Source organism: Anticarsia gemmatalis, chromosome 17, assembly GCF_050436995.1.
Source record: "Anticarsia gemmatalis isolate Benzon Research Colony breed Stoneville strain chromosome 17, ilAntGemm2 primary, whole genome shotgun sequence".
NCBI classification, from domain to species: Eukaryota; Metazoa; Arthropoda; class Insecta; order Lepidoptera; family Erebidae; genus Anticarsia; species Anticarsia gemmatalis.
Genome location: NC_134761.1, coordinates 1,301,717 through 1,322,985, shown reverse-complemented (window position 1 = coordinate 1,322,985; position 21,269 = coordinate 1,301,717). Strand labels below are relative to the sequence as shown.

The following is a 21,269-nucleotide window of genomic DNA, read 5'->3' as shown; positions in this document are numbered from 1 at the left end:
TTTACGTCGATTTATTTGTCTATTTGAACGTGAATAGTAAAAGCTATAATTGAATTCAGATGCTGTTTTTCAAAGATAGTTAGTTACATACATAAATCAAAATGAACAGATTTTTAACCAATTTTTCATTAGTGTTGATTTTTTGTTACAACTTAGGTGACTTAAAATAATCCATGTTACATAATAATCTGTTTGTAGGTGTAATAAGGGCGAAAAACAGACTGTCTGTGTTACGTGTTAGCGGCTGCTCGCAAGCAAGCTAAAGCAAAAAAATTGAGAGCGCATAACTTTATTTAGAAAAACCTTTCTTAAATTTTTTGAGCCCGTAACTGTCTCACCGCTGGGCAAGGGGTCCTTCCCGAACGAGGGAGAGGTCAGGACTACATTCCACCAAGCTGGCCAAGTGCGAGTTACAACTCGACAGGCAAAAATTAACCAAGACTTTTTTCATACCTATATTTCATCTCAATAATCCCCCTAATTACTTTAAAAAACTATCGAAATAACTTCAAAAACTTTTGAAACATAATTTATCATATTATTCGAAGTTGGATTAGCAATCTAATCGTCAATTCTGAAGCGCCTCACGAACTAACTGACTAGTCTGGCTTATCGACTTTGTGTAGCATCTGAGTAGAGTCTCTTCACGTAAGCGTCATTAACCACATAATTCTTGAAGGCGTCCCAAAACTCTTGGGGATATGGTACCTCTTCTAGAATTTATAAGTCGTGAATATATTAAAAAAAAAACTGTATATTACGTATGTATATTATATGTACATGTATAATTTTAAGGATTTTTATTGCTTTGGAATTAGCAGAAAATAGTAATTGTATTTCCAATGTTTGCAGCCGAAATGCATGTTAAAATTTTTACAAATTATATTATTATCAGCCTAGCCTTTCTTCCAACTATGTTGGAGTTGGTTTCCAGCCTCACCAGATGTAGCTGTATTTTACATGGAGCGATTGAAGAATTTTACAAATAATTCATTATAACTTTTAACTACTGGGTTTGGTTTAACAAAATAACATCATAACAATTCGATATAACAAATATTGCAGCTAATCTATACATATAATATTCAATAGATTATAAATTATGACCATTTAATTGCTTAAATTCAGATATTTTTGTAAGCTTTCGAAAATATTTCAAGCAGTCGATGCTACAAGAACATTATACTTTGACAACACAACACAAACTGCAAATGAAAACTAATAAATTCCCATCAAACGTAAATGCAAATAATGCAAGGAATCCTACCAAGATTAAATTAGAAACAAGAAATAATACTAAACATAATCTTAAGCTTCAAGCAAGTCTTTTACGTATAGAACATTACACCAACGATCGTCACAATAACCGTTCTCTTAATTGTCACAGGCTCCCAAAAAACTGCTTTACCCTTCCCATAGGACCCCATAACATCGCTTGAGTTCACCATTAGAGATCACCATCCCCAATACCATCCAAATCTCATACAATTCCCGCTATTTCAAGTCAACCATCTTTTTTTTCATCAAATCTGCAACATCGTCTAATGGGCAGGGTTCCTGATTAAAGTGGATCATGACAGGGTGTAATTTAGTCCTAAGATAATGTCTATCGTCTCTCCTTTTCTCAAGGTTTTCTTTCATTCGTTCTTTAAGATTATTTTTATGTTTCTATTCCGGTTATTGTTATGGTATGCTGATGGTGCAACCTAATTTTCTTTTGTTAGACATACTGTTACTAGTGCGTCTTCATTTATCGTGTGTGCTTTTAATTAAAGACACGATACTTATCAGTACTATCGATCGTAGTGTCGAGAGTTTAGGGTTCAAAATGTACTGCAGAAATAGTTCTCACGGCGGCCGCAGGTGCTAATTAGATTTCCATAATTTTTTTGGTGGCAGTTAGCCGTTTGTCGTATACGATAGTGTTTCAAGCAAAAACTGCTAATGGGACTTGACAAAGTAAAACGAACAGTGTATAACTATGATTAACACAAACGGTGGTTTCTAATCCAAGAAATCATTCCACGCATACGAAGTCACCGGATAAACCAGTCAAAACTAAAATAGAAATTCTCCTTTAGATACTCAACTGACATCGCACGCATCTGCCAGCGACACACACTTTAAAATGAATGTTACTACAGATTTTTATATAAATCTTCATGTATAACATTCCGCTCCATATGTCCTGTTTGTTCAAGAATTTGAAATTCTAGTCGCTCACGTTTGTGTTATTCAAGAGGTATGCAACGAGTTGCGGACAGATGTTGCCAACGCAGATGGTAGCAAGATGTGCATTGTCGATCTGTATTCGATTAGTAAGAAGATAACACATTTTTGTTTGTGAACGACTGCCTGTTTATTTTTGTTTCTACTTCGATAGCAGATACTAAATGAAACGGGTTGACAACAGTTTTAAAAACTATGTCTGTTCTGAGCCTTTTGAGGTTGTTGCGGTTATTTTTAAGAACATGTATACGTTCTTAAAAATAACCGCAACAACGAGTCAGTACATAAGTAAATAAATAATTTAAGCGCTATTTATGTAAATTTTTCTATATAAAATTAATGAACTTTTCTAGCTAATTCAAAAACTATTGAACCCAAGGAAATATAAACTTCTTGCCCCTAACATACAATCTCCATTGAACTCACGTTACAGATTTTATTTCATAAAACTCTGATATTTTTTAATAGACATTGAAAATGGCCAACCCTTCTGGAATAAAATATTTCATCAATAAGCTCCACATTTTTATCAAATAAAACATCAAATATTCACAAATTCAAACGCCAAAAAAGTTATCTAAAATATTTTTAATATCGTCCATTTCTATGCAAATAAGTAAATTCTAATTTTATTTATTAGTTTTTTATTAAATTATTATTATACAAATAAAAATATTAACTTGACTTACTTTAACATCAATCAACTTTGTAATTGCTCCTTAGCGTACTAATTCAATTATATTTTTTGTTTTAAGTTTTGTATTACAAAGTTTGCTTTATTTATGTATAAATTTAATTAGTTCGTATACATAATTTGGTTAAAAAAATATGGTTGAAATAACGAAAATAGCACGATAAAAAGTATCAAACAAGCAAACATTGCTTAACAATTTGTTTAAAACTAATTTCAGGTTTCACAATTATGTAAATGTTTATAGAATAAAACTCATAAAAATATACTCTGTCTGTACTTGAAATACAACACAATGGCTGTCTGCCACGATATATCTGAACAATAACATTTAATTCTATCTCCACTATTAATCGCTTCAACTAAAAAAAGAGTGAATCACCCTGTGCGCGAGAGAGAAGTCCGAGCAATAACGTTGAAGTTAGAAAGAGATAGAACGTTTATAACGGAAAACAGGGTTATTCTTCTTATATTTGTGGTGTAGAACACGATATTTATCGCGGATTGTGACAATGCAATGCTTTCTTTTGTGTTCAAAATGTACTGTTATAGGTACTAGATTTTTCCATGAATAGAATCCAGATACAATAAAATGTTTCGCTGGGTGTTCAAATGGGATTTCAAATGCTTTCAAATGTTATAAATAACTTAAATTTAGTTCTAAATTGTAAAGTAAGAACAGTTTTTAGTTAATGTTTATTACTAAGCTTAGATTTCCGATACACCGTTTTCCAAACTCCTACGAAATTTTCATATTACTCTCATGCTATGTATACAAACATTACTTATATCAATATTTCTGAATGAGATGGGTGTTGATATGGCTTTTCACGTCAAATAAAAATAAATTAACACTATTCCATTTTTTGCTTTCGTTAGTTAGTTTTCAACTGAAAACGAGCGTTTCTACCAACCATATCACACACAAAATTACACAAACAGACAAAGGGTAATTACCCTTCCAATTACATACTTGTTCACAAAAGAGTTACCTAAGTGAAACACTAGCGGCGCACCCCTACTGCTTCATTAAAAAGTAATTTACATATCAAATTTAAATATCTTTGTGTTCCCAACTCGAAAATTTACAGCCTTTACGTGAGCAAACTCAAATAATTAGGTAGTTTGAAAAATTACGTTGTAATCTGAATCTGGCGTAGTGATGTGCTCGGAATAACATTTAGTCGATTCGACGAATCGAGTCGACTCGAAATGAATGCGATAGACTAAATTGGTCGACGTGATCGACTGATTTGAATAAGTAAATTAGAGTTTGGGTAAATTATGTCTTTGGGGGTGTCATCATTGTTTTTATTGCTAGTCTTCCACTTTAAATATTTAAGACTGATTAGTATTTACAGGGAACAGTCTTCAGTCTGGAATAATTAGGTCGTCCTTATTCTCCGGAGCGAGGGAGCTCGGTACGGAAGATAAATCAAATTATTGTAACTGTTTGTGTGTAGAGTTATCGGGTTTCTTGCTACTACGCTTGATTGGATTCGATATCTATTCAATAATATTGTATATGCGTTCAAACGTTTGCAGTGCAGATAGTTTAGGATAAACTACGATTCATCGCAATTGACTAAACTGCGAAAAGCTTTGGAAATCTCCTTCTTCTTATCGTATGGTTAGTGGTCGTCAACCTAGTGTCAAAGTTGTTCAAGCCGCCCGAAAGGCCTTTGACATGACTAAACGACTAGTATCTTAATAGATAACAACCGACTTTTTACGTGCCCTCCGAAGCACGGAGACGCCCAGCTGAAATACCAGTATGCGGTCACCCATCTATAGAATGACCATGCCAACGGTTGCTTAACCCACAGATCGTTTACCGACCTGTGAGCGCAACTGGCTATGAGCGCCTCTTGGAAATATACTGATACTATTACATGGAGTAGTGTTGTGATTGATCTGAATTTAGGCCCAGCCAATCAATGGTAAACCCAAATTGGTGTTTGAGCTCAGCGTCTCCGTAATTTGTAACTGTGCTTCATAGGAAATGTATTGAACCGCTTGTAGCCGAGGACTTGCAATCTAGAAATCGGGGCTTTGTATTGCATCAAATATACATTACAAACTAAAAGTTCAGTTGTTATTGGAATCTCTAGTGACAAATACTGAGACCAATATAAATGTCCTATGTTAATCGCAAAATTAATAGAAAAAAAAGACAATGTAGTTTCATGATGGGGGATTACCCTAATAATTATGATTATGTATCAAAAACATTACCAGATCAGAGATACTGCTTAGCAGTATTTAAATAAGCAATAACAAATAAATAGTAAAATGATCAGCGCCGCTTGCGGGCGTCGCAGGAACTGTTTTGGCAGTACATTTGAATGTCAAACTTTCGATACTCGACAATACCGACGGTCGAGAATACTACAGGAGTTGTACACTGCCACCCAAAACACAGAGCCAGTCTAAAAAGTATAAAAGTATACAGTTGGCTTTTTTCTTTCAAACTAAGAGCAGATCCCTGTCCAGAAATGTACCTAACAGTAATAATAACCTTTATTAAAAAAACAGGAACACGGAAATAAAGGCAACTATTGACAATAATACCGGCTGGCAACACATTCACATTAACATGGTCGCTATAACGCCTAGCATTGGACATAAGCTGTGCAGCCTGCTACAATGTATTGTGATAGCGTATAACTGTTAGTACAAGCGGTTTATGCTCTAAATACAGGGAAATATTGGGTAAAATCATAGTATTAATTTGGAAATAGACTTTTATATGGGGTGTTCAGAACAATTATTGAGGGCATACCATATCCCAACTCGCACTTGACCAGCGTGATGAACTCGAGGCCTTATCCCTCCCTTTTAAGGGAGGAGACCCTTGCCTAGTAGTGGGATAGAAATGGGTTAAACATATTTTTGAGTAAAGGAGCTTTGCGTATGAAGGGCCAACCGGAGTTGTCGAACGCCTCAATGGCGAATCTTGGGCGTATTTCATTCACCTCTATAATAGGCGTGATATCCTACTAATATTATAAATGCTAAAATTTGTGCGTATGTATGTAAGGATGTTTGTTACTCTTACACGCACATACTACTGAATCGACTACGTTGAAATTTGGTACGTAGGTAGCTGAAGACCTAGAATAACACATAGGCTACTTTTTATCTCAGAGCTCCCGAGAGATCGGGATTTACCCGGAAAGAGTTTCCACGCGGACGAAGTCGCGGGCGGCCTCTAGTCTATAATATGTACTATCTCTATTCTTAAGTATCGGTTTACAAGAAACCCTGATTCAAACATTCGATTCTGATAATGTAAACAAGATTCAAATCAAAAGCAAAGGAACATTCACATGAAGGCAATTAACTTCCAGCTACATTCGGTAATTGGATACACTGACTAGAAACTAACAAGTTTCACCTAAGCTTTTGTTCGACCGCACAAACATCGTTCGTAGAAATCATCCCTTACTATTGGTTCGATTTTACTTTAACTAGACAATCGACCCGACTGGCGACTGTCGAATATTTGACGACGGAGTTGCGAAAGAGCTTGTGACTATGGCGAGTAGAGTCTAAAATTAAATAAAAAAAAAGAATCTATGATGAAATATCAAAATTACCGGGGAACAATACTTCGTGGCAGAAATTCCCGGGTAATATTAATAAGCATTAGGTTTGTCTTGATCAAATATAAAAAACTTTAAAAGCTAGTAACGTTAAGAAATAATACAATTATAATATGGCGGGGTAGCTATCTTTTTGATAGAAAAACACAGAAATAACCTTCTGATCTGGTTCGGTATTAGAAATCGAGACTTGATAATCGCTTATACTACGCATCTGCCACGGAGGCAGAAAGTCACAATACTTCTGTGCTCTGTCAAAAATTTTAACACTGTTTATTCCACCCAATAATGACCAATCAATATCGAATACGGCACCACTAGTAGGGGCTCTTAGGCTTAACTACTGAACGCTTCCAGATTCTAAACTAGATTATCTAGCAGATTGGAACGATATTTGCAGATAACAAGAAGGATATGATACGGTTTCACACGAATTCGAAGTAAAGCTGGTTTCCTTTGTGGTTTAACTTTGTAGTAGTCTAGACACGTTAGTAACTAATAATGTTAGTGGTTCACAAGTCTATAGAGCCTCGTTTTGTTATGAGATGTTGAATTTATTATATAGCTTTTAGTTGCGTCTTCGTTCGCGTGGTTTGTGACTTAGAAAATAGATTTAATAGAAACTTTTATCACCTATTTTATCCCCTTGGGGGTGAATTGATCAAGTTCCTGCCTTAGCGTATCCGTCAAGTGGTTTGGGTTGTACGTTGATAGATCATTATGTCAGTCAGTCAGCACCTTCGAGTTAAATATAATATACTAGCTGACCCGCGCAACTTCGCTTGCGTCACATAAGAGAGAATGGGTCAGAATTTTCCGCGTTTTTGTAACACTTTTTACTGTTACTCTGCTCCTATTGGTCGTAGCGTGATGATATAAAGTATGCTTTTTTTCACGAAAAATATTTTTTAAATTATTTATATCTCTTAATATAATAAAGTCGCGCTAAGGCATATCTGCCATTAAAACAGTTACCATGACAACGGAATTTTGTTAATTTAATGTCATTATAATATTGATTATTCGCGACTTCGTTCGCCACCTGAATTTTCCCGGGAAATGCGTCATTTTCCCGGGGTAAAAAGTAGCCTATGTCCTTTCTCGGGTATCAAAGTATCTCCATACCAAATTTCATGCAAATTGGTTCAATAGTTCAGGCGTGATTGAGTAGCAGACAGACAGACAGACAGACAGACAGACAGACAGAGTTACTTTCGCATTTATAATATTAGTATGGATAGAGTTATTTATCGTATGTTTAGTAGTCAACATTAAATCCACGCTTGTCAAGCCTTGTCCTCTCTTTGACATTTGACTTAACAAATTATAGTAATCTATACTAACATTATAAAGCTGAAGAGTTTGTTTGTTTGTTTGTTTGTTTGAACGCGCTAATCTCAGGAACTACTGGTCCGATTTGAAAAATTCTTTCAGTGTTAGATAGTCCATTTATCGATGAAGGCTATATATCATCACGCTACTACCAATAGGAGCAGAGTAGCAATAAAAAATGTTACGAAAACGGGGAAAATTATGACCCATTCTCTCTTATGTGACGCAAGCGAAGTTGCGCGGGTCAGCTAGTTCAAAAATACCCAGACCGACATTTTACGTGTTTGTGAAACACGGAGGAAGCCATATTACATACCTTATTACAGCCATCCATCTATTGAATGTCCGTCCTAAAGGCTGCTTAACTAATTGTTTACTGTCCGAAGACCGCAACTTCCTCCGAGGTACGAAGATTCTGGTATTTGGATTGGATGGTCGTATTGCCCCATTACGATTTTTTGTCCTCTTTTAATGCATAAATAGAACAGGGATAGATATAAATCGGCCCACGGACCTGCCAACTCGTTCACATTGAGCCGTTTCAAAATTCATTTCCTTGTCAAGACGTGACAAGTGTAATAATTTGATATTCTTTTTCATAGCTGGGGATATTTATTTGAAACTGAGGATTGTCTTTGTAAGTTTCGTTCGTCGTTTTTTGATAATGATTTTTATAAAGATATAAAAAAGCAGGACGAAAATTTCTGAATCTTGAAAATTTCTGAATTCCGATTTGATAGTAATTTCGGTGGAGTAAAATATCATGAATATCACTAACATTGCCCAGAAAGTAAAACTTAGAAATACGCTTACAAGCTTCAATGATAGAGTGGACTTTTTTTTTAAATGAAACCGAAACGGGAATCCGCTTAAATGAAGTTGCGAATATCGGTTAGTAAAGCAGTAAAAACTCGAAACACCAGGCTGATTAATTATGAAGTATATCCATAATGGATTCTTCTTCTTCTTATCGTATGGCTAGTGATCAACTAGTGTCAAAAATTTTTAAGCCGCCCGAAGTGGCTTTGACGTGGCTTAACGACTGTTATCTTTGATTGACAGCGATCGGGATCACATAGAAAAACAAAACAAATCACTTTAGTAACCAATTTTTCTTTCACCCCCAGGTTGCACCGACAACACAAATGGCCTGGGCACAGACGGTGTTCCCGAGCTTGACTACACTGACGTGGACCTCGGCCTGACGCAGCGAGGTCCCAGGTTCGATGTCGCGCACTCCAAGAACGTGACAGCGCTGGTCGGGAAGGCCGCTCAGCTGAACTGCAGGGTCCATGACCTTGGGAATAGGACAGTAAGTGGGAATCCTTTGTCATAAAATAAATAAGCCTCGAATACATGTCCTACTAAGATGAGAGATGGAGTAGGCTTACTGGAGGGCTTCTCCTCGTGGCTTATATAATTTATTTTAAACTTTATATACAGAACTGTATAAATAATTTGCCTTTCTTCCCATACTAGCCAAGCCTGGATTGTAGATTTTGCGTCTCATCATTAAAGCAAGTCACCCAGGACAACAGCAGTATATCTGCCAATTCGAGCATACAAAGACTATACTGCTGTTTGGAACCTTAACCAAATTGTGAAAGTTGAATGCTATTCAACCAACACTTTCTGTGATAGAAAAAAATACAAAAACCTCAGAGTAAAAATTCTTCCGTAAAAACACCCTAAAAGACCTTACCCAAATATTATTCCATGTTCAACCTTTTGTTACATCATGATGACACTGATTAATTGTGAAACTGTCCTTGATATTTTTCTTATAATTCAGATCATAAATTAAAGTTAAATCCCCTTTGGATAAGAACAGATAATGTAGGAACGCTGTTTTTCCTGTAAAAACACATTGTATAAAGAAATTGTAAAATTACATTTTTGTACGAATTTAATGTTTACTAACATCACGCCTGTTATATCCGAAGGTGTAGGTAGAGTTTTCTATAACCCACCTGCGTTTCCCCGTTGTCAATCTTAGTTCCCTATAACAGGGCCGAGCTTATTGCCATATACTGGACACGTTACCCAACTCCGAGCAAGAAAAGCTCTTATGCACTTTACCGGAATATAATTTTAACTAGACCATACGCTGCCAAAGTTGCCAAGTTGAGGAGCTCGTGGCTTAGTTAACGACAGCCGCGCCGATCGATCTCTGAGGTTAAGCTACGCTTGCCGAGAGCGTTCTGTGGATGGGTGACCATCTAACACGTATCGAGTTCCTCCGTGTTTCGGAAGGCACGTTAAATTGTGGGTCCCGGCTGTCATTTTCGAAGATCTTTGACAGTCGTTAACAGTAGTCAGAAGCTTGAAAGTCTGACAACCAATCTTACCGAAGGGTATCGTGTTAAATCCCAGGTAACTGGGTTGTGGAGGTCAGATAGGCAGTCGCTCCATGTAAAACATTGGTATTCAGCTGCATCCGGTGAGATTGGAAGCCGACTCCAACATAGTTTGGAAAAAGGCTAAGCTGATGATGATACGCTGCCAAAGTCAGACTAATTTTATTTTATGTATTCGGTTATTAAAATCAATGATCGATCCATAAAAAAAATATATCTCGATTTATGATTTTAAACTGGAGAAAAAATACGCGCAGATATTGAAATAATAATCGAGCCTTAGAGAATTGGGTATATTTTAAAATATCAAAAAATTCTAGTCGATTGAACAGTTATCATATTTCAAGTGGAGATTAAAATTTGCTTTATGTGTAATAAACCCTGCTATATTATACGATAAAAAGGCTTTTTCTGATAAAAGTATGAATTGCGAAGGTTTAAGTAATATACGATAACATTAGATGGATAAGATGAAATTTAATACAGTGACAATATGAAAGACAATAAGAATCACTCTTTATGTCTTAATCTCCAGTCCGACTGCTGGGCAAGGGTTCCTACCGTAATTAGGGAAGGGACATTAGTCTCCATACAGGTAAAAATATAATAAGATTATACTAAGCAGTAGCATCTCATATTATTATGAGAGTTAGAAAACGATTAATTGAAGGCATACAAAGTCTCCAACCGACACTTGGCCAGCGTGGTAGACTCAAGATCTAACCTCTCCTTGCATAATAGTATTGAACAGAGTCTTGCCTCATTGCTTGTCTCGTTGCTTTGTGGTGCGTGTTTGACACTAGGTTAACTAGTAAATCATACGAAGAATAAATTATTTGAGAAAAATCTATTAGGTTGTTTAATTGAAGCTGACGAACTTGAGATTTAAATCAAGACTCAGTCATATAATTATATCAATAAATGTAGCGAAATTAATTTTGACCTGAGTTTCAGGTCAAATTTAATTGAGAGAGCACTTAATATTTGGAATTCTAGTGTTTACACTCTAAAAGTTAATTAAATGTATTAAATAAGACGTTCATTGAGAAATTCTATAACCATTCTGAATAAAACTTGATCTTGAAATAAAGATACGTTGAAATGGAACCTTTTCTAAATTAATAGAGGTGTCCAAATAAATCTAAAAGTAGATTACATTAATCAGATGTGGGTTTGAACTGTGAATTATACTTAAAATTATATTAAAAGTTTTCATTATGATGTTTAAATGGTCTAGTAGGGTTTGCAATGAATGTGTCATCTTTGAGGAGAGACGAAAAAGTACCTACTTAGAAAAATGGTTTTCTATGTTCATTGTAATATTAAACAGACGCGAGAGTTAAAAAGTTATGATGGTTGTTTATGTTTAGTCGATACTTTAACTCACTTCACGCTTAATTTCCTCCCAGGTTTAAGCTGATAAAACCGTAACAGACTAGCAGACATACAGACTTTCGCATTTATATTATTAGTATTTGTTTCTATTTCAATTAACTTACTGTAACCTGTGTTAATTGACGTTGTTTCGATGAGAATTTTAACTCATCACTCGCTTTGAATTAAATCAAGACAGCAGCATATGTTTTAAACAAATAGCCAAGGTGTAAAAAATTCAAGTAAATCCGTAGCCAACTCAAAAGTAATTTATCTAAATTGAAACTGAGGTATAGCTGGCAATCACTGAAATACGATTGTACTGCATCCGTGTGGGGTGCACGTTCGAATTAAATGGTTTGTGTCGTATTGCTGCCTGTCGCAGGATCTATGCGTACATTAGTTGCACGACCAATAGTGTCGGATCGATACGTGCTGGGTAAATTGGGAATATCCTAGAGAAATAGGGGGACTTAGAACGGGGGACGAAATAGGATAGGGACTAACTATATAATACAACGAATTAATGAAACTACTAGTGTTCTGCAAGAAGACTGCTAAAAGTGATGGGAAATATATTTTTAACGTACTAGCTAAGATATCTTTCTTCGTTTTATATCTGGCCTAGCACTGGGACAGAACTGTATTAAAGAAAAAAACATACTGATAATGGAAACCTGGCCTCTTTGATGGCTGATATACTCGTTTCCAGAATAACTTAACAGCACATGTGATCTGTTTTGACTAAGGCTTTATGATGGGAACAGAAATTTCTACCGGAAAACCTGCAGCCGATTCTAAGCGATGACAAATTTTACAGTGTACGTACCAACGTTAGAAATTTGGGTAACGGGACGAGGCTTGTAATTTTCAGTATCGATTCAAAATACAAGCAAATATAGAGAGTTCTTGATTTTTGCTACAGAATTGGTAAAAATACAAAGTAAAAAGGCCTGTGATCTGTTTGTACTTCCAAAAAACCAAATTAACATATTATTATTCTTTTTGTTCTCAGGTATCATGGATCCGGCACCGAGACATCCACCTGCTGACGTCAGGGAGGATGACGTACACCTCGGACATGAGATTCACCAGTGTACACAACCCTCATACTGAGGATTGGATACTTAAGGTAAATATCATATTATGTAAATATGATCCATTCTCTTTCATGCGACGCATGCGAAGTTACGCGGGTCAGCTATCAAATATAAAGAACTGGCTTTTCCCGCGTGGTTTAGTAACCTAGGACAGAATTTCCATAGAAACCTGATAATAAGTCTTTATTCTTTCTATAGGTAAGCTCTGTCCCTGTACTCGAATTAATTAAAATTGATTCAGCGTCAAAATGTCAACAGACAGACGTACAGAGTTACTTTCGCATTTATAATATAAAATATGAATTAGAGTTATCCTAGCTGTAGTATCTTCTTTAGTGCATTTCTCAGTGCCTCGATTCTCTACTACTATCGACTACCGACAACCGAACTGTCATCGAGAAATTTTGTATGAAAATCTGATCAGCGCCTCTGGCGGGTGTCGTAGGAAACATTTTGGCAGTACATTCTAAATGTCAAAATTTCGATAGCTAGCCGGTTGTCGGTACTCGATAGTTGTACAGAATCGAGGTACAGCTCGTTTTACCTAACACTGAAAAACAGTCACTATTTGACGTATATAACGTTGGTCCTAGAGCAAGTCTATTTCGAGGCACGTAACCAATTTGCGGGCTACTATCGAGAACTTTCGAACAGAAATTGGAGACTCCTAGTAGCATGTTGCCCATATCGGTAATTAAACCCGAGACCTCGCATGCACAACGGCTCAATCTTGGCAAAAGCAAGTAACTCTAAGCTAGCTAGTCTTTACAAAAGATTTGTGGAGAAGATCAATATTTCAACTGAGAATTTATTTATTGTAAGGTAATTACAATATTTTCAAAGGCGCTAGTTGCGCTCACCGATCGGCAAACGATCTGTGGGTTAAGCAAAGCTTGCCGCGGTCGTTCCATAGACGGGTGAACGCATAGTGGTATTTGAACTGAGCGTCTCCTTGCTACGGAGGGCATGTTAAAAGTCGGTTCCGGTTGTTATCAATTAAGATAACAGTCGTTAAGCAAAGGCCTTGGGGCTTGAACAACTTTGACACTAGGTTGACCACTAACCATACGATAAGAAGAAGAAGAAGACAATAATTTCTATAGTAAATACAAGGGCGTACTCTTAAGCCAATAACAGACATGCAGACTATGAATCTTTTCACTAGAAAAGGTTTTAAAACGTTCACTTTAAGATTTAAAGCTAATTTTCTAGAATATTTTTTAGATAAATTCGTTTTAAAATGTTCTTTACCCCTTCAAATAAGACTCTAACTGCAGAATATTTGAATTAGCTTAGAAGTAAGACAATCTGGACTGCCTCCGTCGCGCAGTGGTTTAGGTCACCATACCACTACCATTGCATCGGTCGTGGGTTTGATTCCCACACGTAACAATCATTTATTTTGTGCGATCCGCAAATAATTGTCTCGGGTCTGGTTGTGCTTTGTGTCCACTGTTTGTATGTTTGTAAAAGTCCCTGCGACACAAGAGCAATTCTTAGTGCCGGAGTTGTTTTTTTAAAGAAAAAAGAATTTCTTATAAAAATGCTTGGTTCTCTTACGGATTATTTAACATCAAACGATAAAACTCAAAGACAAGGGAGTCTATTTCACATGGTACCAGATACATCATACTACGGCACATATTAATAGGATTACCATAGTTTAGGTTTTGTTGGGACAAATCTATATGATCAGATTTTTGTAAGAACGAATGGCTCATCACTCTTCCTCGTGTCTAAGTTTTTCGGTAGGCACTTGAACCAAATGATAAGCAAACACAGTTAGGTTATACATGATCGGGTGTCTCCCCAATAAATATGATAAACAGTCATGTAATCAAATCAAATCAGTGAAATTCTAATAGCTAAGAGAGACGTCGAATCGTTGGCCTTCTTGATATTTTCACAATTATGGCGGTGAAGTAAGTTTATACACTATATGCAGTGTCGTAAATAGTTACATAATTCCTAGCAATAAAAGTTTTAGGCAGATAATCATGACGCCAAATATTTTCTGTACTTGTCTTGTACTTCAAGATCTAGTATCTACTTTAAGATATATGCTGATTTTTATCTCACTTTACGAAAACCAAAATTGTTTTTGTTTGTTTATATTTTTTTTATAACAGGAACGATATAAACAAACCCCCTAACATGAAAATAGTTATATCACACGACTATCTTCATAACAGCCAAGGACAAACTCGAGCAGGATTATCCTCCACCAATTATGGTCTCCCTACACATGACGTAAAGGAAAATGGGTGAAATATTGCCATGTTACGCTCACGCGTGCTCTTATGAAGTGGTTTTGTGCCAAAAATGTACGACGTATGTCATATATCGCGATAAAATTGTTTGCAAAGGTTACTTGAAGATTTCATTTGAGATTTGTTTTTTATTTTGAGTATATTTTGAGACGCTGCAGCGTCGGATAACCTCGTTCCAGAATTAATTTGGAAATTTTGACGTTTCTGACAGACGCTTTGAATTCATTTTTAAATATTCTTGTATGTATAAACAAGAAATAAAAAAATCGGAGCTTAAAGAAAAAAAGGGTGAAACTGCTTTCATGTTTCAAGACGAATGACAGACCTAAGACTTAGCACATAAAGATTTGTAATCATTGGTACGGTACGTACGATACGGTATGATCGTACTTTAAAAGACACTTGAAAATACATAGCCTAGTTGAAAATCAAGTTACGAGGAGGAAAAACAAACAAACAGGAACACATTTTAAATTTTAAATGTTTGAAAACCTGCAGTTTACTAGTACATAAAGTTTTCAATATTTATTTATTTGCAGATACGGTTTCCGCAGCAACGCGACTCCGGTATCTACGAGTGCCAAGTTGGTACAACGCCACCTATCGGCCACAGGATGTACCTCTCAGTCGTCGGTAAGTAACTTTTATTAGCAACTTTAAATTTTAATTAAAAACCCGTTAATGTCCCACTGCTGGGCTAGGGTCTCTCCACGTAATGAGAGAGGGGTAAAGCCTTGAGTCCACTACGCATCAGCTATCTCGTACACTGGTTGTCAACTAAAAAATTTGATATGCATATAAGCCCGAAGCAACTATTTTTCAGCTTCATAAATTATTGATGCAAATGGTCGTCGAACTCGTAATCCCGTATTAGAAAAAGTAATATTCACCACTGCACAGCTAAAATCGTCTTAGAACATTATCGGGCCAGTTGTTGGAAAAATTGCTGTAATTTTAAAGCACTGTAACACATTTAACAAAAGCCTTCAAAAACATTCCAACCACTTAAAAGTCGACAAAAAATAAAATATAATTCTACCCACATTCTTCATTCTTTTTCTAATTAACATAAAACTAAACCGACCCACAGTCCTAATTAAACTCAGAATATATAAAAAACCTAAAGCCAGCAAAAAAGATCCATTTCTATTGCTCGTATTAAGTTGAGAAATTTTTCGCATTTAACATTTTTAGGGTTCCGTAAAAAGGGTAGCCCGAGACTCGATTACCAAGACTTGACAGTCTGTCGACTTCGCTGTCTGTTGGCCACCAGTATCTTGTGTGAAGTGAAAATCAGACAACTTAAATTTTCAAATATTTCTTGATAATTTTTTTAATGGTATTTCTGTTACTGCTTCAAGATCAGATTCCAAAAACGAAAATAGAGATATATATTTGTATGTGGGCTTTCACACAGCTGACATGATATTTTTGCCGTTTTTAGATATAATGATACGGACCGTTAGTGCAGGATTCCAACTCGCACTTGGCCAGTTTTTATTTTATTTTGTAAGACTGAACGCTATTAAGTTTGTAAGGAGAATAAATTAACTGCATTCGCGGCATCGTCCAGTTTTCTTAGCAGACGTGGTTTTTTAAATAAGGTTAAAATAAATGCTATTAGTTCATATCATTAGGGATTTGATTTTTGAACAGCATCTTAGTAAGCAAATCTTAAGAATATTAGAGATAGAGGTACTGAAATTTGGACAATTAGTGGGATTTTTTTATATTTCTTCTGAATTCAGATTCCTATACAAATAATTGCAAAATAATTTAGTGAAAGTTTCGACTTTTTTAAGACAAATAGATTTTTAAATAATGTTCTTGTAGTTTTTTATCGTGTCGCTGTTGGAATAGTAAACTTAAACTAATATTTTTTCTTATTGAAGATATTGTTAGTTTATTTCAATAACTGATCTACAAAAAATATCGAAAAATAAGCACACTCGACGGTAAATCAAAATCTAGTAGGAACCATTCTCAACTTAATAGTAAGAATAAAACGTTGTCAAATGAAACTGTCTGTCTGTCATGTGGGTGATCTTAGTTGTCAGTCATAGTTGAGCCTCGTATGTCATAGTTGAAGCTCGTAGTACGCTAGCGTCAGCGTATTTGTGTGTGTCATACGGAACTGTGCGGTTACCGTGAATATTCCTGCGTAGTAAACTAACTTCCGTAAGAGTTTATTTTTAAAAGTAATAGGTAATTTAATTTACATCTAAAAAAATACCGTCGTATTGAGAACCTCTTCCTTTTTTCAGTCGGTTAATAATAAATCATATTCATTAAAACTCAACTCAAACTACTGTCAATCACACACACACACACACACATTATCACCACGGTCCCACCGGTTTAGGTCACCACGCACCTACCATTGCGCCGGGAAGTCGTGAATTCGATTATCACACGATACAACTATTTATGCGATACACAAATAATTGTTTCGGGTCTGGTTGAACTTTGTGTCTAGAATATTGGTGTGTCGAAATTTGCGTATATTTTTGTTTTATCACTGAATGCATACACAACTCTTATATTTCACAATAAAATAATCAAATTCAGTCTTAAAATACACATCACATAAAAAAAAACTGGAACTCACTATGGTCCAATCTGTCAGTTACGTTTGTGCGTTATACACGTAACACAAAAGCCTTTTGTTTGATATATTTTGCTTACAATATAGCACGGCATTTGTTTCGTAAAAACCACACACATGTTTGTACATTTGAATTAAAAAAACAAAAATAGCAATCAAAGCCATTCTCAAAATAGAAAACACGCAATCAAATATATACGAGTATGATCCAAACTGTCAGTCACATTTGAGTCTCGTATACGCAATACGCCATTGTGTGTGTGTCTGTACTTACGTCGTATTTGTGTGTGTGTGTGTGTGTGTGTGTCGAAAGTAGTCGAAACGTCGTATATGTGTGTAGTATTTGTGGAGCTCTTGGCTTAGTTAACAACAGCCATGCGGATCGATCTCTGAGGCAAAGCTAAGCTTGCCGAGGTTGTTCTGTGGATGGGTAACCATCTTATACAAAATAGAGTTCCTTCGTGTTACAGAAAGCATGTTAAATTGTGTGTCCCAGCGGTGATTTCGAAAGATCTTTGATAGTCGTTAACAGTAGTCAGAAGCTTGAAAGTGTGACAGCCAGTTTTACCGAAGGATATTGTGGTATAACTCAAGTAACTGGGTTGTGAAGGTCCGATAGACAGTGGTTCCATGTAAAATATTGGTATTTAGCTTTTTGGAAGAAAGGCTAGGCTGATATGTTTGTGTGTGTCGGTACTTTCGTCGTATGTGTGTGTGTGTGTGTGTATCAGTACTTGGGTCATATATGTGTGTGTGTGTGAGTACTTGCGTGATATTTGTGTGTGTCATATAAAAGGTCACGCACTTGAAACGGCTCAGTGCGGTTGACACATGTTCTTATTATGATCGTAGTAATAAACGCGGAACAATGTATTCGTTTTTATGCTCTAGGGGAAAATGGAAAAATAGAATTTGGTTATACCTTTTCTGACGTCTACAAAGATTTGACAGGGTATTTTGCTAAAGTATGTTTTTTACGATCAGTTAAGTTACAGCCGAGCTGTGTGTAAAAATATAGAAAATAATTAAATGTATAATAGAATACGGGAATTAACACGAACACGCATTTTAGGCAGGCTGACTGTCAGCTTGCGACCACGGCGAGTGCAACCTGCGCTGAAACGTTAGACTTTTAAGGTAAAATGCCTGTTCGCGTTAATTCCCGTATTCTATTATACATTAAACATGCAATGCGAGAGTTTAAAAGTTATGATTTTTTTTAATGTTTTTAGTTTATTTTAATAATTTTCCCTTGCGTATGTGGATTTTGTGATGAAATTTAATCCAACATTGCTGACCAAGGGTTTCTTCCCGGAATTATAGAGGGGGCTTCAGTCCAGCACAGTTATCAAGTGCGGATTGTGTGTGGCTGTAAAAATCGTTTAAAATAAAAAATATGTTAAAAAAAACTGTCGATTAAACCCTAAAAGTAAAGTGATTATGACATATAAATAGTTTAAATAGTAACTATGTATATATATGTTTGAACATAATGTGAAAATAAAACAATAATCGAACTATTTCCATGTAATAATATCCAAATACGACAACTTAAGCTTGTCCACAGGAAATATTTTTTTTTTATTTTTTTGTCTTATCATAATCTTCAACGCAAAATGCAAAATTTCCTCCACACCAAAACCCACTTATTTACCTAAACAAAAAAAAATCACACAATTTATTATAATAAATATAAAAAATGGCGTGACAGAATTAGGCTTAATTTACGAGCGCGCACCTCGGCTTAGCTTTTTCAAAAAAAAATCCTAAATTTTGTTCAGTAAAAATGATCTGTCAAGTTGTTTATATAATGTCAGGGGTTATTTTGTAAATTCCTTCCACCTTTGGTATAAGGATTAGATTATATAAATCTCTAATCGGATTTATTTACTTTCTAAGATTACGCCTCGAGTTCGCTTTTCTTGAGATATTGGAATGTCCATAAGATTTCGGTGAGATGATTTCTATTTAAAGATTACTTGAATTTTGATAGAATGATTAAAGATGTTATCTAAATAAGTATCTGTATCGGGATTTATTTATAGCAAAAAAATCACGATATTTTTGTACCAGATAGACCTCTTTAAAATAAATTTATTTCACGCCTAACATAAAAAAACCATTGCAAAAGAAAGAATATCAGAATATCTATAGTAATAGCAACCACATTTCAAAATATCGCTATTAAACGTTCACTATATTTTTATGTTTAATGCAGTGAACGTTCAATAGCGCGATTTTCTACCACTATTAACTCCTGACAGCCAGTTATTTACCAAAAAAATATGTATATAGAAAACGTCATCAGCGCTAATCAGAACTAATTTAGAAGTTAATTTTAAATGTCAAATCTCAATACTTATTAGTATCCCTTGTAGAATGTACGCTACAGTTCGATAAACGTGCAAAAATATAGTACCTACAATTATTCCAAAATTAAATATATAATGCAGAAATATTGTTTCTAAAATGTTACCCTTCAAAATCACACGCCAACTAGGAAGTAAAAGTCACTTTAACCAAAGGCAGGCGGAAACAAACCATCATTAGTCAAAGTTTTTTGTACAATTAGACCGTTACACGCAGATTTTCTAACTGAGAAAATTCTCTACACTGAATACTGATTTTGTTGAAAAAAAACGTAAAGGAGAATGCAGATTAGCGCAGTTTGTATCAAAATTCGGGTTAAAAACTTTAATCATTCAATAACTACGGTTAAAGGTTTCTTATTTGATTTATTTTTAAATAATTTTGGCTATGGACTATTCTGATATAGACTTATGCATTTAATTAATAAAATCGCTGTTGACCTTTAATACACCGATAAGTACGATACAGAACAAACGCCACCCTGAGACAACTCCCGCACTAAGAAATGCTCTTGTGCCGCGGGGACTTTTACAAACATGTTTGTATGTTTGTAAAAGTCCCACAAAAAAACTGACACAAAGTACAACCAGATTCTAACCAATCATTTGCGGATCGCACAAATAGTTTTTCTGTGTGGGAATCGAACCCAAGACCTCTCAACGCAGTGGCATCAGCGTGGCGACCTAAACCACTGCGCCACGGCGGCAGTCAAAATCTTGTTAAGTTGTAATCTTTTAATAATATGTACTGCATTACACACAATACTAACGCATACTTACCTTTAAAATAACAAAGCACCCTACATTTCTACTCCATCAATTACGTTTCCTTCCGCAGTTTTACAATTTTCATATATTTTCATCTTGAAATATTCAGTCCATGAGTTCCGCTGAAAAATGAACATCTTAGGAATCGATTTATAGAAATTTGAGGGCACGTCGAAAACTCAATAGTTTAGGAGAACGGTCATTTATCAAAATATCTGCTAAATGTCTAGATTTAGAATAGAAGTGATAAAACTTACTGAAATATTTTATCATTCATAATTTTATTCTTGAAGTTATACGACCTAAATTTTCTTACGATACGACTTAGTTTTTCTTACGAACTTTGACACTGTATACCTAGGTTTACAGTGTCTTTATATAGACTAGTCTATATAAAGGTTTTGTCAACGACTACCATTGATTGATCTAATTTACTGAATAAATAATTCCTATTCCTATCAAACTTGAACAATAAAAAAATATAAGTACCTAGTCTGCGAATACTAACTATACATTTATAACAATGACTATTCGTATTAGTAATTTCTACGTCATTGAAATCGTATACT

At 35.3% G+C, this 21,269-nt stretch overlaps 1 protein-coding gene across 4 annotated transcripts in view; it reads left to right on the top strand.

The window, feature by feature from the left end:
* LOC142980038 (zwei Ig domain protein zig-8-like) overlaps positions 1–21,269 on the top strand; it is a 248,613-nt gene that overhangs the window by 208,165 nt on the left and 19,179 nt on the right. For all 4 annotated transcript variants that reach the window (XM_076125312.1, XM_076125314.1, XM_076125311.1 and 1 more), the window contains 3 exons: positions 8,985–9,169; positions 12,604–12,720; positions 15,498–15,591. In XM_076125312.1, the coding sequence (XP_075981427.1) occupies positions 8,985–9,169; positions 12,604–12,720; positions 15,498–15,591 (396 nt within the window). The remainder of the gene's footprint in view (positions 1–8,984; positions 9,170–12,603; positions 12,721–15,497; positions 15,592–21,269) is intronic.